General features: G+C 35.4%; 1 protein-coding gene across 1 annotated transcript; it reads right to left on the bottom strand.

The window, feature by feature from the left end:
• Positions 1-8518: 8518 nt before the first annotated feature.
• LOC18102918 (uncharacterized) lies at positions 8519-12933 on the bottom strand. The gene is made up of 3 exons (XM_006377177.3): positions 11803-12933; positions 11296-11361; positions 8519-9202 (listed from the first exon to the last, which is right to left on the bottom strand). The coding sequence occupies exons 1-3, from the start codon at positions 12280-12282 to the stop codon at positions 8771-8773; spliced, it is 978 nt and encodes a 325-aa protein (XP_006377239.3). The 5' UTR covers positions 12283-12933; the 3' UTR covers positions 8519-8770.
• Positions 12934-14390: the final 1457 nt, after the last annotated feature.

Genomic DNA, 14390 nt, shown 5'->3' with positions numbered 1-14390 from the left:
GAACTTGCAAGTTTATAAAGTTATTCTCTCAATTTCCTTATTGTTTTTCCTTACTTTTCTCTCTTTCTCTCACGTTATGCTCTGTTTTTCTTTTCATCTTTTTGTTTCTGCCCATTCGGCAGTTAATAAAAGAGAAGGAGAGCTTATATGTTTTCTTTTCAATGGCAAATCACTATTCTACCCTTAATGAGTATTTTTTCCTCTATTTGACGGTTTTTATTTTTTTGCTAGCACTGCCGAGCTCCATTCATCTTAAAATTTTAACCAAGTTTTATTCAGTATATTTTAAGGTTCCTCATAAAATTTCAGCTCAATCTGATGGTTGGATTGAAAATTACGTCCAATAACGTAAAATTAGTCGACTTGTGATTTTTCGTCAAATTTCTGAATTTCTCTAAAAATTCTGAAATTTTAACCCAAGATAAGGCATCATATTAGAAGGCTCCACATAAAGTTTCAGAATTTTATGATAACCCAATCAAGAGTTATGAATTTGTTTGTTTTACCTAAAACTAGTCAATTTACGATTTTTCGCCCGGAGGTTTTACTTTCTCCCCTCCTAAAAAAAATAAATTCCGTCCTCGAAATTTAAATTCATACCTATATAAGAAAATAATCCAGGATATTTCTTCATCATTTCTGACTCTCTCTCCCAGGTTTCTTCTTCCAATTGAGAGTTTCTCCGCAATACTTTTACTAACGGCACCATTTTATTTCGTAATTCATTTATACTTCGGTCCATAATTTGCACAGGTTTTACCTCCATAGTTAAATCTTCCCGCACTTCCATCCGAATTTGTGGCAAAATTCATGTAGGATCCAAATTTACTTTCCGCAGCATCGAGACATGAAACACATTATGTATCCTATCTAAATGTGGTGGCAGTAGTACACGATAGGCAACCGTCCCAATTCTTTCTATAATTTTATATGGCCCGATATACCTGGGTGCTAATTTTCCTTTCATTCCAAACCGAATCACATGCTTCCATGGAGCAACCTTTAAAAATACCATATCTCCAATTTGAAACTTTAGAGGTCTCCGTCGATTATCTGCATAACTCTTTTGCCGGTCTTGAACTTCTTTCATCCTTTCCTTTATCACCTTCACTTTATCAACCGTGATCTGCACCAATTCAAGTCCCAATAATTTTCTTTCCCCAACTTCATCCCAACATATTGCAGTTCGACATCTTCTTCCATACAATGCTTCATATGGTGCCATTCCAATAGTAGATTGATAACTATTATTATAAGTAAATTCTACTAATGGCAAGTGATCCTCCCATTGACCTCCAAACTCTAGAATACAAGACCGCAAAAAATCTTCTAAAATCTGTATTGTCCTTTCAGATTGCCCATCAGTCTGTAGATGAAAAGCTGTGCTTAGATTCAATCTGGTACCCAAAGCCCGTTGTATACACGACCATAACCTTGATGTAAACCGAGGATCCCTATCGGAAACTATAGAAATCGGTACACCATGCAATCTCACCACCTCCTTAATATATAATTGAGCTAATTTTTCAACCGAATCCCCCATCTTCATAGGCAAAAACAAAGAAGACTTTGTCAGTCTATCCACGATCACCCATATAACATCGTGTCCTTTCCTGCTTCTTGGTAACCCAGATACAAAATCCATAGTTATATTCTTCCATTTCCATTCTAGAATCGGAAGAGGCTGTAATTCTCCAGCCGGTCGTTGATGCTCTACTTTCACCTGTTGACATATGGCACACTTGGCCACATATTCTGCTATCTCCTTCTTCATGTTTAGCCACCAGTAACTCTCCTTCAAATCTCTATACATTTTCATGCTTCCTGGATGGATCGCCAATTTAGACTCATGAGCTTCTTTTAAAACTTCACCTTTTAAAACCTTATCATCAGGTAAATATATTCTTTTTCCCATCACTACGAGCCCATCATTCGACACTCGAAATGAAGAGTCTTGGCCGACTTTTACATTATTCATTTCTTTCTTTACTTCGGGATTTTCACCTTGAACTTTTCGAATCTTTTCTCTCATATATGATTGTAGCACTAACATTGCCAGTAACATTCCTCCTGAAGTCACATCCAAATGCACATTTAGCCCACCAAGTTCCAAGAGTTCTCTATCACCTCGCACTAGTAAGCCACCAATAAAAGTTTTATTCTTCCGACTCAGAGCATCTGCCACCACATTTGCTTTCCCCGGGTGATAGTCAATAATACAATCATAATCTTTGATTAGCTCCATCCATCTCCTCTGCCGCATATTCAATTCTTTTTGTGACATCAAGTATTTTAAACTTTTGTGATCTGTAAAAATCTGTACCTGTACTCCGTACAGATAATGCCTCCATATCCTCAAAGCAAACACCACAGCTGCCAGCTCCAAATCATGTACTGGATAGTTCACTTCATGTGGTTTTAGCTGTCTGGATGCATAAGCGATTACCCTTCTGTGCTGTATAAGTACACAACCCAAACCCTTACTGGAAGCATCGCTATACACGAAAAATCCCTCTTGTTCTTTTGGTAAAGCCAATACTGGGCTGAAGTTAGCCTGGAATTTAACTCTTGAAAACTTGTCTCACACTCCTTTGACCATTCAAACTTAACTTCCTTCCGAGTTAGCCGAGTCATTGGAGAGGCTATTGTGGAAAATCCTTCTACAAATCTTCTATAATATCCAGCTAAGCCCAGGAAACTACGAATTTCAGTCACATTCATAGGTCTTTCCCATCTCAATATTGCTTCTATCTTCTTCAAATCCACACTGATACCCTTCTCCGATATCACATGACCCAAAAATACTACTTCATTCAGCCAAAATTCACACTTATTCAGCTTCGCATACAACTTATTTCTTCTCAAGGTCTCTAACACTTCTCTCAAGTGATTTGCATGTTCCATTTGTGACGAAGAATATATTAATATATCATCAATAAACACTATTATAAACTTATCCAGATAGGATCGAAAAACCCAATTCATCAAATCCATAAATATCGTTGGGGCATTAGTTAATCCAAAAGGCATCACCACAAACTCATAATGCCCGTAGCGAGTTCTAAAAGTTGTTTTCTGCATATCTTTCTCCTTTATCATCATATGATGATACCCTGACCTCAAGTCTATTTTTGAAAATACACACGCCCCTTTTAACTAATCAAACAAATCATCAATTCATGGAAGGGGGTACTTATTTTTTATAGTCACCTTATAGAGCTGTCTATAATCTAAACAGAGTCGTAATGTTCCATCTTTGTTTTTAACAAACAGCATAGGAGCCCCCCAAGGTGAAACACTAGGGCGGATAAACCCTTTATCCAGCAATTCTTGCAACTGTATTTTCAATTCCACCAATTCTGCAGGCGCAATTCGATACGGTGCCTAAGCTACTGGTGTAGTTCCAAGCAGTGTTTCTATCGAAACTTCTACTTCTCTCTCAGGTGGTAACCCGGGTAATTCCTTTGGAAATACATCTGAAAACTCTCTTACTACAGGTATTTTATCCAACTCTATTTCTTTCTTTTCCAAATCTACTACATAAGCAACATAAGCTATACATCCCTTTCTTAATAGTTTCCTAGCCGTCATGACCGAAATTATACTATCTGGTATGATGTTCCTCTCTCCTTTAAACTCTACCCTCCTACCACCCTCATCTTGGAGAGTTACCGTTTTAGTAAAACAATCTATTTGGGCTCTGTATGTGACTAGCCAATACATTCCCAAAATCATCTCAAAATCATATAAGTCTAGTGGTAATAAATCTACCCTCATTTCAACATCTCCTATTTTTACCCAACAGCCCCTGTAAACATACTCTATAAGTACAGTTTCCCCTAAAGGTGTACTAATTACTACCCTTTTTTCCACTTTCCTAGGTTGCACTTTCAATTTATCTTCCCATTTTCTAGCTACAAAGGAATGGGTAGCACCAGGATCAATCAGTGTATATACATGTTGAGATTCTAATAGTAAAGTACCTGCAACTACATCAGTGGTAGCTCGCACATCTTTCTGAGTCATACGGAAAACTCTCCCTTGAGCTCCCCCTTCTGGTACTCGAGGTCGGCCTCGAACGACACTAGTCCCAGACTGGGCAAGTCTACCCGGCTTGTCCACGGTCACAGACTGCTGCTGACTCTGTACTGAAAAACCTTGTCTCTGCGTCTACCCTATAGTCCTATGAGGACACTCCCTCCTACGATGCCCCGGCTTTCCACAATGATAACATGCAGCATCTAGATAGGGGCAATCCCTCCATCTATGTTCCTGTCTGCATATATAACATCTGCCAGATGTGACCGAACATTCTCCAGGATGTCTACGCTCGCATCTCACACACAGGGGATAAGTAGTCATCATGGAGCCCTCTGCGACTCCTCCTGGTAAACCAGTCTGTGGGCGTGACCACCCTCCCTGTGAGCTCTGTATAGGTCTACTCGATGTACCCCTTGATCCAAGATTTCCTCTCTTCTTTTTGAACTGACCAAAATGTCCTCCTTTTCCTTTTTTTGGAAAAGGAGGTCTCCCTATAAATGATGCAGGCTCCTTATGTTTTTCTGCTCCCATAGTACCCTGTCCATCACCTTCCTACCGCCCTGCGACTGCCACGGCCTCTAGAGACTGAGCGGCCACTATAAAATCTCTTACTGTTGGAAACTGCAAGGCAGCCAATCCCATCCTCAGCTCCTGTCGGAGTCCATCTCGGAGTCTCTCGATCCGATGTTGCTCAGTCGGTAAATAAACAGAAGCAAACATAGAGAGGTCCTGAAACCGCCTCTCATATTCCAATACTGTCATATCTCCCTGTGTAAGAGCCAAGAACTCTTGTTCTTTGATCTTTCGATGCTGTCGGGAATAATATTGGTTCTCAAACTCTGTCCTGAAATCCCCCCATCTAAGCATCTCAGTAGCTCGTCTCTCTTTAACAATATCCCACCATGTCTGGGCTCTGTCCGATAATAACTGAGTAGCACAATCCACTCGGAGCTCTGCTGGTACTGCTATTTGATCTATAGACCTCTCTATCTTTCGTAACCATCGCCCAGTTATCTCAGCATCCTCCTCTCCCATAAATGCCTCACAACCTAATTCTTTCATACTCTTTACCCATCGAACTAAGGTGACCACATTATCGCTAGGGGTAGTACTCAATGGTCCCGCCATCTCTGTCATCACTGCATGAACCAACTGTGCAAAATAAGCTGGATCTGGATATGGTGGAGGTGCTACCCTAGGGGGTGCTGTTGGTGCTACGGCAGGCGCTACTGTTGATGGGGGCTGAGTCCCCTACCCATCTCCATCAAATATCCCTCGCTCATCTCGGAGTCCTGATGACTCTCCTTGTCCGGATTGCACCGACCCGACTGGCACAAAAGATGCTATATCTACCAGAGGATCTCTCTCTAGTCCTCTATCTCCTGTCTCAACTAGACGCTCGTCCCTCACGGGTGACGAGTCAGCTCTGGCTTCTTGCCGTGTACGCACCATCCTGAAACAATATTCTTTTACATTAATAATGGTCTTCTGAACTTTAACCATGCTCTGATACCAAATGTAACACCCTCAAATCGTAATGTCATGAAATCTCCAAACATTTCTTTACCAATGTCAAGTATTGGGTAATATGTCTAAATTTATGGGATTTTTTTTTTGAAATTTCGGTAGAGTTTTCTCTATTTTTGTGGGTACCAAGTTATCAACAACACTTCTATTATATGTCATTACGACTTCTATCTTGATCTAATCATCCTGGATCACATTCCATTCATCAAACAATAACTCAATACTTATACTTATCAATATATTCAAGTCTCATAATATCAATTAGTAAATCAACATAGATGTACTACCAAAAAAATTCAAAAGATAAACAAATTCATCACAAACATAATAAATGCTAACTAACTACATATATGCCTTTAAACTACATAAATACAACATTAAGATTAAGAGTCATATTATATTTATAATAAATCTTATCTTATCATTTTGAAAATGATTTGGTCATACTAACAACTATATATATATATATATATATATATAATACATCCACTACATATTACACCTTCTACTTCATTTTTGCAACACAAAAGGATTTACACTGAAAGTAAAGACATGAATATTACATTCCAAAATGGTAATTCATAAACAGGAGAATTCATACATATAACGATCTGCATCACTTCGCGGTGTACCTGTTTCAACAATAACCATATTAATTAACTTACTCACTATATTAGTCTAATATTAATTAATTACTCTTAACCTTTGAAATTTAATATTTCTACTTCAATCTAACTTAATTCCATAATTTACATAATCTTTTCAAAACTTAAAAATCCAGCTAACTCATCTTAATTACCAAATAAATCTAACACTTCCATATAACTATTCAGAAATTTAGTTTTCCTTCCTCGGTTACCAATAGATCCAGTAATTCCATTCGAATTATCCATCATCCGGCTAACCTCTTTTGTTAGCCAATCAATCCGGTAATTCCATATGAATTACTCCTTATCCGGTTAATCTCTTTGTTAACCAATAAACCCGGTAATTCTCTTGATTACTCAAAATCCAGCTAACCCATTTCGGTTAGCAAAATCAATCCGGTAATTTCATATGAATTACCTAGTATCCGGCTAATATCTTTTGTTAGCCAATCAATCCGGTAATTCCATTCGAATTACCCAGCATCCGGCTAATCTCTTTTATTAGCCAAACAATCCGGTAATTCCATACGAATTACCTCATATCCAGTTAACCTCTTTGTTAACCAATAAAATCGGTAATTTCACATAATTAACCGATAATTCACATAATCATAACTCAAATTATTCATTTGCTCCATTCGTTTAATATCAATTAAATAAGCAACATAGATAATTAGGGAAACTAAAAATTACAAAATAAGGTGACGAATCACCTACCTTCTACTCGGGATGACCCAGCTCCTCCTGTCTGATAACCAGCTCCAGACACAACTCCTGAATCAATCAAGTGTCATTATATCATTAGTCCATCAATATTTTTCTTACGTGCCAAAACACAAAGCACGTAATATTTTTATTTGTAATTTGTTCTAATAAAAATTCATTCTCAAATATAACATCATTATTTTACATACAACCTCATATTTAACTCAAGCTACTTCTTTGCTTACTCTATGTTCATAATTCCTCCATCAAATAATTCTTCTATTCTTTATACCCTCACATCATATTATTTATTTTATCTAAATACTATATTCAAACACAATCTAGACATCTTGTCTTCATATTTTCTTTTAACTAGTTTATTTCTCTTTTAATTTGAATTTACTTATAATTATAATTATTATTATTATTTTCTCAACTTAAATGCTATCTCTTCATTTAGTCTTTCTCACATTTTCATTTATCATGATTAAACATGGTTTGTTTTCTTCTAAACATTAACATCAAAACTCATTCTCCCATTTTTCTCCTTCATTTGGCCGAATTTTTCTCCCATTTGTTAAGGCTGAGACTTGAGATTCTGAGAAAGGCCGAAAGGCCGAAAGGCCGAAAGGGGACAGGGGTGAGTGCACTAAGTGGAGTGTCGGGCGCAATGAAATCAGGAGATGGAGTCAGTAATGAGAAGACTTTTAATTTTTTTTAGCAAACTCATGAAATCGGTCCCCTTTTACCGATTTTAATGAGTTTGACTGAGTTTGTGCGAGTTTGACCCGATTTCACATGTTTTAGCTATTTTAACTCCTAAAATCATACGATCTTACGAGTCAAAACGCGTTTTTGACAACTTTGCTTCCGATTACATAATTATATCAACATGTAAAACAAAATGTTATTAATTAAGAGCATCTTTCTATCCAATCCACTTGGACTTGTTCAATGATGAAAGTGACGATGAAGAAAATCTTAATAATGCTGAAATGAAGTGTCATGGAACTGAAGATGATTTAGAGATTCAGAATGATGTTAATCCAGATAATTCAAGGAGCTTGGAGTTAAATATTGTTGATAATATTGGTGTTGGTGTTGGTACTAGTAATAACACTAATGTTCATAATATCGGTGCTGGTACTAGTAGTAGCAACAGTAATAATCCTTTAGATGGTAATGATTTTGATGAATGTTTTAGGAATAATGAGGAAGATAAAGGCAATAAGGCTATGTTTAGTTTACATGACACACCAACAGATTGTTTGTTTTAGGTTTGTTAACTTTTAGTTAATAAAATTCTATGGACATGTATGAATTTTTATTTGAATTATGTATTTTAAGGTGTTTGGACATTTATATTGTTTATTTCACTTTTATTTTAATTGTGTTATATTATTATTTACTACTTGACTGGTTCTTGCAATTTAGTTAAAATATTTTACTTGCGATTTTACGATTCGAGTTTACGATTCGAGTTTATATTGTATGTTCCGTGTCGTGTTAAAGAATTGTTTTTGACAACCTTGATTGGAAGGGATGATGTTGAATTGACCGATTAAAGCTTCATAAAACGAAACTGCTAAGTTGTTTTGGTTCTTTATTTTGTTTATTTCCTGTAATCATGCACATAAACATTGCTTTGTTAGCTGGTCGAGCTCCTGCTAATTAAGTTTTTGCTTAATGCTATAAATGAAATTCTTTCATTCATAAGAAATACAAAAAAGGAAATGAATTTACATTACTAAGAAAGATAGAATTGATCTTTCTCAATCTTGCATAACAAGCTGCTCTTCTTCTTTGCTTCTTCCTCATTTTTTAGCATGATCTGATAAGAAAGATGATAACTATAGTACAATGTCGCAACTGACAAAGATTACCCGAAACATGTCATACTTGATAACAAAAGAAAAGCGTTCAAGGTAAGGTAGTATGGTCCTCCTGTAATCCGAATTTAGAATCCATGAATAGCAAAAACGCAGGGATTTCCATACATAGAGACATGCCACTCTAGGCTGCTGGACACTTTTGCAAGTCAAGCACACTCCAGAATTAGCACCTTCCATCTTAAGGAACTGAGACTTGAATAAAGCTAAGTTGGCATAGGAGAGGTCATTGATATCGTCAGCTTTCTGCGATACTATTATGCTCATAGAAATTGTGTCTTCTGTGCAAAGTCTTGCAGCAGAGGAATCATCTCTTGATTCTCCAGCATACGCATCAAAAAAGCCATGTTCAATCAAGATAGCCATGCTTGATATGTTTGATAACATAGATACCTTGTGAAATGTTGCAGGAAATTATTAGAACATAGACAAATGATGTGATGCCGTCATCCTAAATGACAGCCATCTGCGACTCAAGGCATGTGCCCTTGAACAAGATTGAAACTTCTACTAGAAAGAAGGGAAATGATACGATCACAATCATTCATATTACTTGTACACAGGCGAACAACTATTTTAGTCTTAAAATGTTATAATTGGGCTAACAACTATGACAAAATTATTTACCATTAGATTAAGATTGGAAATAACTTGCTATTTTTATAAAACCGAACATTAAGAACATTATATGATGATTTCTTTTTAGTTGACTATCATACCAAATAAATAAGATGATAAATGCATTATAAATGAAATTGATGAGAATATTTCAGGAGTAACAGCTGTGATGTAATGATGCAATGGCATTCTCATCATTTTCCCGAACATTATGTCTAAACAAATCACAACTTAATGGAAGGAATAAGTTCTTTGACAAGGTTAGGCCATGGATAAAATCTGATTGTGCAGTTGATAGACTAGCATGGGTGCCTCTAAAGAATTTGCCAGTTGTTGGCTGGAATGTTGGTTGCCTTTCAAAAATCTTACAAGGTCTTGGGAGGATTATTGGTTATGACAAAATGAGCTTAAGGTTTTCTTCTCTATATGCTTTGCGCCTTCTTATTGGCACCATGTCTGTGGAAGAACTACATACAGTAGTTAATTTATGATTGAATGGAGATGGGTCAATATTATGGAAATAGACTCACTTCATTATCCTATACCATGGATACCTTCATAATAGAAGACGATGGTGAGTTAGAGTCTGCCCGAGTTGATGTGGAGAGGAATAATATCCTTCTGACTCTGTGGACTCAAAAGTGGATGCTTTTTAGGAATTGGGCCTTAGTCCTATGGACTCTCATAACCAAACGGCAGACTCTATGGGCAAGTGTTGCTAAACAAAGGAAAATATGCAAGGTGCAATGGAAGGTAATTGTCAGAGAAAAGGCTAGAAGAGGTTTGGGAATAGGCTCATTTTGGAAACAAATAAAGCTATGTTATTCAAGTGGTGGCTATAGAGGATAAGCTCCTCACCTAAAGCTTGATGGCAAGATGTTATCTGTAAAAAATATAGATCTTTATTTGAAAATGATCTTCCTCTTATTAGCAAGTGATTATCATGTGTTTGGCAACAAATCGTTTCTCTCATACACCTGGTGTAGTTACTTTTGAAGCTCTGCGAGGTTGGTCTAGCTAGCTATATGGTGAGAAATTGACTGAATATTTCTTTTTGGAGTGATAGATGGTGAGGTAAGACTCCTTTGTAATTCATGTTTCCAAGATTACAGAAGGTTTCAAGTGCGCCAAAAACAACAATCTCAGAAATGGGATCATGGGTAAATGGCAATTGGGTGTGGAACTTACACTAGATGATCGAGGACTTTTAAGAGTTTTTGAAATTGAGCAGGGAATGTCTTTAAATCTGTTTCTTTGAAAGGTGAAGCTAGATCAGAAGGTTCCAAAATCATATTTGAAGGCATGGAATATTTGCAGGAATGAGAAGTTTACTATGAAATCTTGTAGCACTTTAATTGATAGAATAGAGTGCAGTAGATCATGCTCTTTTAAGACACATGTTTAGAACTTTGTGGCTCCTTCAAATATTCAAACTTTTATGTGGTTGGCAATTCAACATGAACTATATACAACATCTTTCTTATGCAGCTGCCATTTTTTATCCTTGGAACAATCCTTTTGTCCATTTTGTACAGCTTTATTAGAAGACACTATCGACAAAATTCCAATTTGCATGGAAACTATCGACAAAATTCATTTCGTGGTGGGGATTTTTTTGGTGTGTTCCAAACACACTAGATGAGCTGCTGGTTCAATGGTAAATGGAAGGTTTTAGAAGAAAACATGGAATTAAACTACTCTCTTATGGTATTACTTGGAGTATTTGGTAAACCAGAAATAATTTGATTTTCAATGATTTTAGTAATACCTTCAATTATTATATAGAAAAAATAAAAATAAACAATCCAACGTAATGTTATTCAAAAAAAAAAAAAAAAAGGAAAAGACAAAACAAAAATCCAACTTACTAGCTCTCCGGTTAACACCTCTTTGTTTTCGCAAGATTTCTTCATCCATGCTCCATACCATATGATCTGAAGTGCAAAATAAGGTATTTTTACACATTAAAGTGCGTGCAAACTTTCTAATTAAAATTCAGAAAGGAAAATTTACCACTTTTTTTTTTTTTGAATAAAAGCAATAACACTTGTGAAAATGTTAAAAGACAAAATTAGATTGACACAAGAAATTTATGCAAGATCATTTTAACTTTCCAAGTGATGGCATTTAACCAGACTGATTGTGTTTCTCATCCAAGTGCTACCATGGAGAATATATCAACAAGGAAAAGAAACACCAAAAAAAAAGCTGAAGTTATATAACTTGTAACAATATTTCCAACTGGGAAAAGGCTATTGCACAACACCAGGGAGCAGCATTCAAAAGGCCACCTAATTGACTAGTCATTTCTTTCTTTCTTTCTTTCATATGGAGATGTACTTTAATTGGTCAAGTAACACTACGTAATTTCTTACCATATTTCCATGGATGCTTTTGAATATGGAACTTTGAACACAACCAAGACTTTCAGTGCAGGCAGAGAAATGTTTTAGCGTCTCAACAAGCTCATCAACCAGCGCAACTATTGGCCTGAAGATAAAAAAGCTTGTCTCCAAATTTCTGTTGTTGAAAGGCACAAAACATGCCATCCCTTTCCTTCTACAGCGTTTCTTTCTTTCTTTCTTTCTTTCTTTATTGTTCCTTGTCTGGAATGAATCAAAAGGCGGCAATATATATAAGCACTTGATCTCTTGAAAGAGGGCAGTATTAGCTGAAGGGCGCTTGGATAAGAAAGCGAGCCATGTTGTGTGTGGATCAGTAGACAGGCGATGCTGATTTTGGTAAAACAAAGAACTCAAATGGTCATGGCAATTGCCCTGGTCTTCGGTACTACAGAGAAAATTTACATGAGAGAAGAAAACTAAGAAGAAATGAGGGACTTTGGAAATAGACATCCCATCAGTCCTGCCTTCTGACCGTTTCCAGATGTTAAAAGATCAAAAAAGACAGAAGAAATTTCAAACTTGTTAATGTGGTAAGAAATTGGACAAGGCTCCATGGACTTCTGAGAAATTTCAGACGAGAAGCTAACCATTTTTATTGTCGAGCTGCGAACCGACCACATTCACTATCTGTGAGTCTTCTCTTCTTGTGGTAAACAACAAAATTTTGACCCGGAAACTTCGAAGAAACTGCGAAGTAATTAATGGTCAAGCACTCAAGGTAGAATTGGACTTCCATTCGAGGATTTGAATATTTAACTTGGATCCTAGGACATGTGCAGTGAATCAAGACCATTGGAGATATATGGTCCAGAATGTGAACACCAAAATCATGAAATCAAGGAATTGAAATTCCAGAATTTCTGATGAGGCTACCAAGCAAAAGCTCCATAAAAGACGCTAGTCGTATGGCAATCAATATATCAAAATAAGGTGTTCACATCTGACATCGGAAGTGAATTTCACATTAATAAGATGTGTATATTCGGTAATGGAGTATTACTCCTACTTTTCAAGAAAAACAAAAAAATGAACATGAAAATTAAAGTTGTGTAAGTTTGTGGACGAAGTCTTGGTTTGTTGGAGATATATGGTAGTACTGGCAAGGCAGAAAAGGCAGACACTTGATTGAAACGAAGCTAGTTTTATTGATGTAACACGAAGTAATGTTAATCTGAATGCTTTTTTACCCTGCTCCGGAATTAAATTTAGTTTTCTTTTTACTTGTTCTATTTTTTTTTGTGCAAACATTTTACTCATGCAATTACACTCATATTATTTTATCTTTTTATTTTTTCTAATCTTAATTTTTTATACATTTTTTACGTTTTACAATAACTTATTTATCTTGTTTTATACTTAACAGTACTATGAAGATATAAAATATAAAAAAACAAAATAAAACCTTTTTAGCATAGTTTTAAGCAAAGGACTAAAGAAAGCATATTAGAAGAACTCGTTAGAGCTAAGAAGTGCAAATTCTAACTACATGAGGAATCCAACTTGAACAAGGAATCCTAATGGGATTCGAATTGGTCAAAGTAAATATACTAAATTGGACCTCCATGTACTTATTGGATCATATCTGGAGCTGCCTATAGAATTTTTTAATAATTTAAGTTAGGATGAAAACTATGCATCTCAAGTTTTTCGTCTATATATTAGATGAAAAAGAGAGAATGTCATATTTGAAGTCGGGTCTAAAATCTATTAGCAAATGAGCACGAGTCCAACCAATCTTTTCATGTTAAGATGATGACATGGCAGATCATTAATGATGTGGAAAGGGTCCCACAGGACCAAGAAACCTCTCTAGAAGGTCAAATCTAATGCACTAGTTATTATAGTCAAATTAATCTAATTAAAAATAAAAGGGATCAAGTTTAGAACATAGAAGGGAAGGAGAGAATTTATTATTTTCATAATAATTATTTTTTTTTATCTTTTTCCTTTTCTAAATTTGTGATAAGCTTAGTTTTCAATTTTAAGAGCTTAATACTCTTGAATTTAAATTATCATGAGAATTTGTGCTTAAAATTATTATATATCTAATTGTGATACATGAATATCTTATGTTTTTCTATGATTATACTTGATTTAAACTTAAATATTTTATCTTGATTAAGTAATTATGTTCTGATACTTATATCTCTGTGGAATGATATTTTTACTTTCTATACTATAAATCATTAATTTTAAGAGTTTAAATTTGCACCACTTTGACACTCGTCAAATTTCTAGTGCCATTGTTAGGGATGTTAATCCTTGTTTACTTGAATAAAGCTTGTATTTTTGTTTTGTTTAACTTGGTACTTTAGCATATAGAAGAATGTTTTTTAGTCTATGCAATGCACCTTCTACTTTTCAAAGATGTATAATGAATATATTTTCATATTATATACAAAGAATCATAGAGATTTATATGAATGATTTTACTGTTTATGGTACTTTTTTAATGCATGTCTCGAAAACTTAAATTTTATTTTGAAAAGATGCATGAAAACTAACTTTGTTTTGAATTATAAAAAGTGTCATTTTATGGTTGAACAATGGATAGTTTT

Source organism: Populus trichocarpa, chromosome 11 (genome assembly GCF_000002775.5).
Source record: "Populus trichocarpa isolate Nisqually-1 chromosome 11, P.trichocarpa_v4.1, whole genome shotgun sequence".
Taxonomy (NCBI): domain Eukaryota; kingdom Viridiplantae; phylum Streptophyta; class Magnoliopsida; order Malpighiales; family Salicaceae; genus Populus; species Populus trichocarpa.
This window is presented reverse-complemented; position numbering and strand designations above follow the sequence as displayed.

Coding starts and splice junctions, on each gene's coding strand:
- LOC18102918 (XM_006377177.3), bottom strand. CDS start 12,282: ATGTCTATTTCCAAAGTCCCTCATTTCTTCTTAGTTTTCTTCTCTCAT. Junction 11,362..11,802: donor AAAGCATCCATGGAAATATG/GTAAGAAATTAC, acceptor TTTGCACTTCAG/ATCATATGGTATGGAGCATG. Junction 9,203..11,295: donor AGGTGTTAACCGGAGAGCTA/GTAAGTTGGATT, acceptor ACATTTCACAAG/GTATCTATGTTATCAAACAT.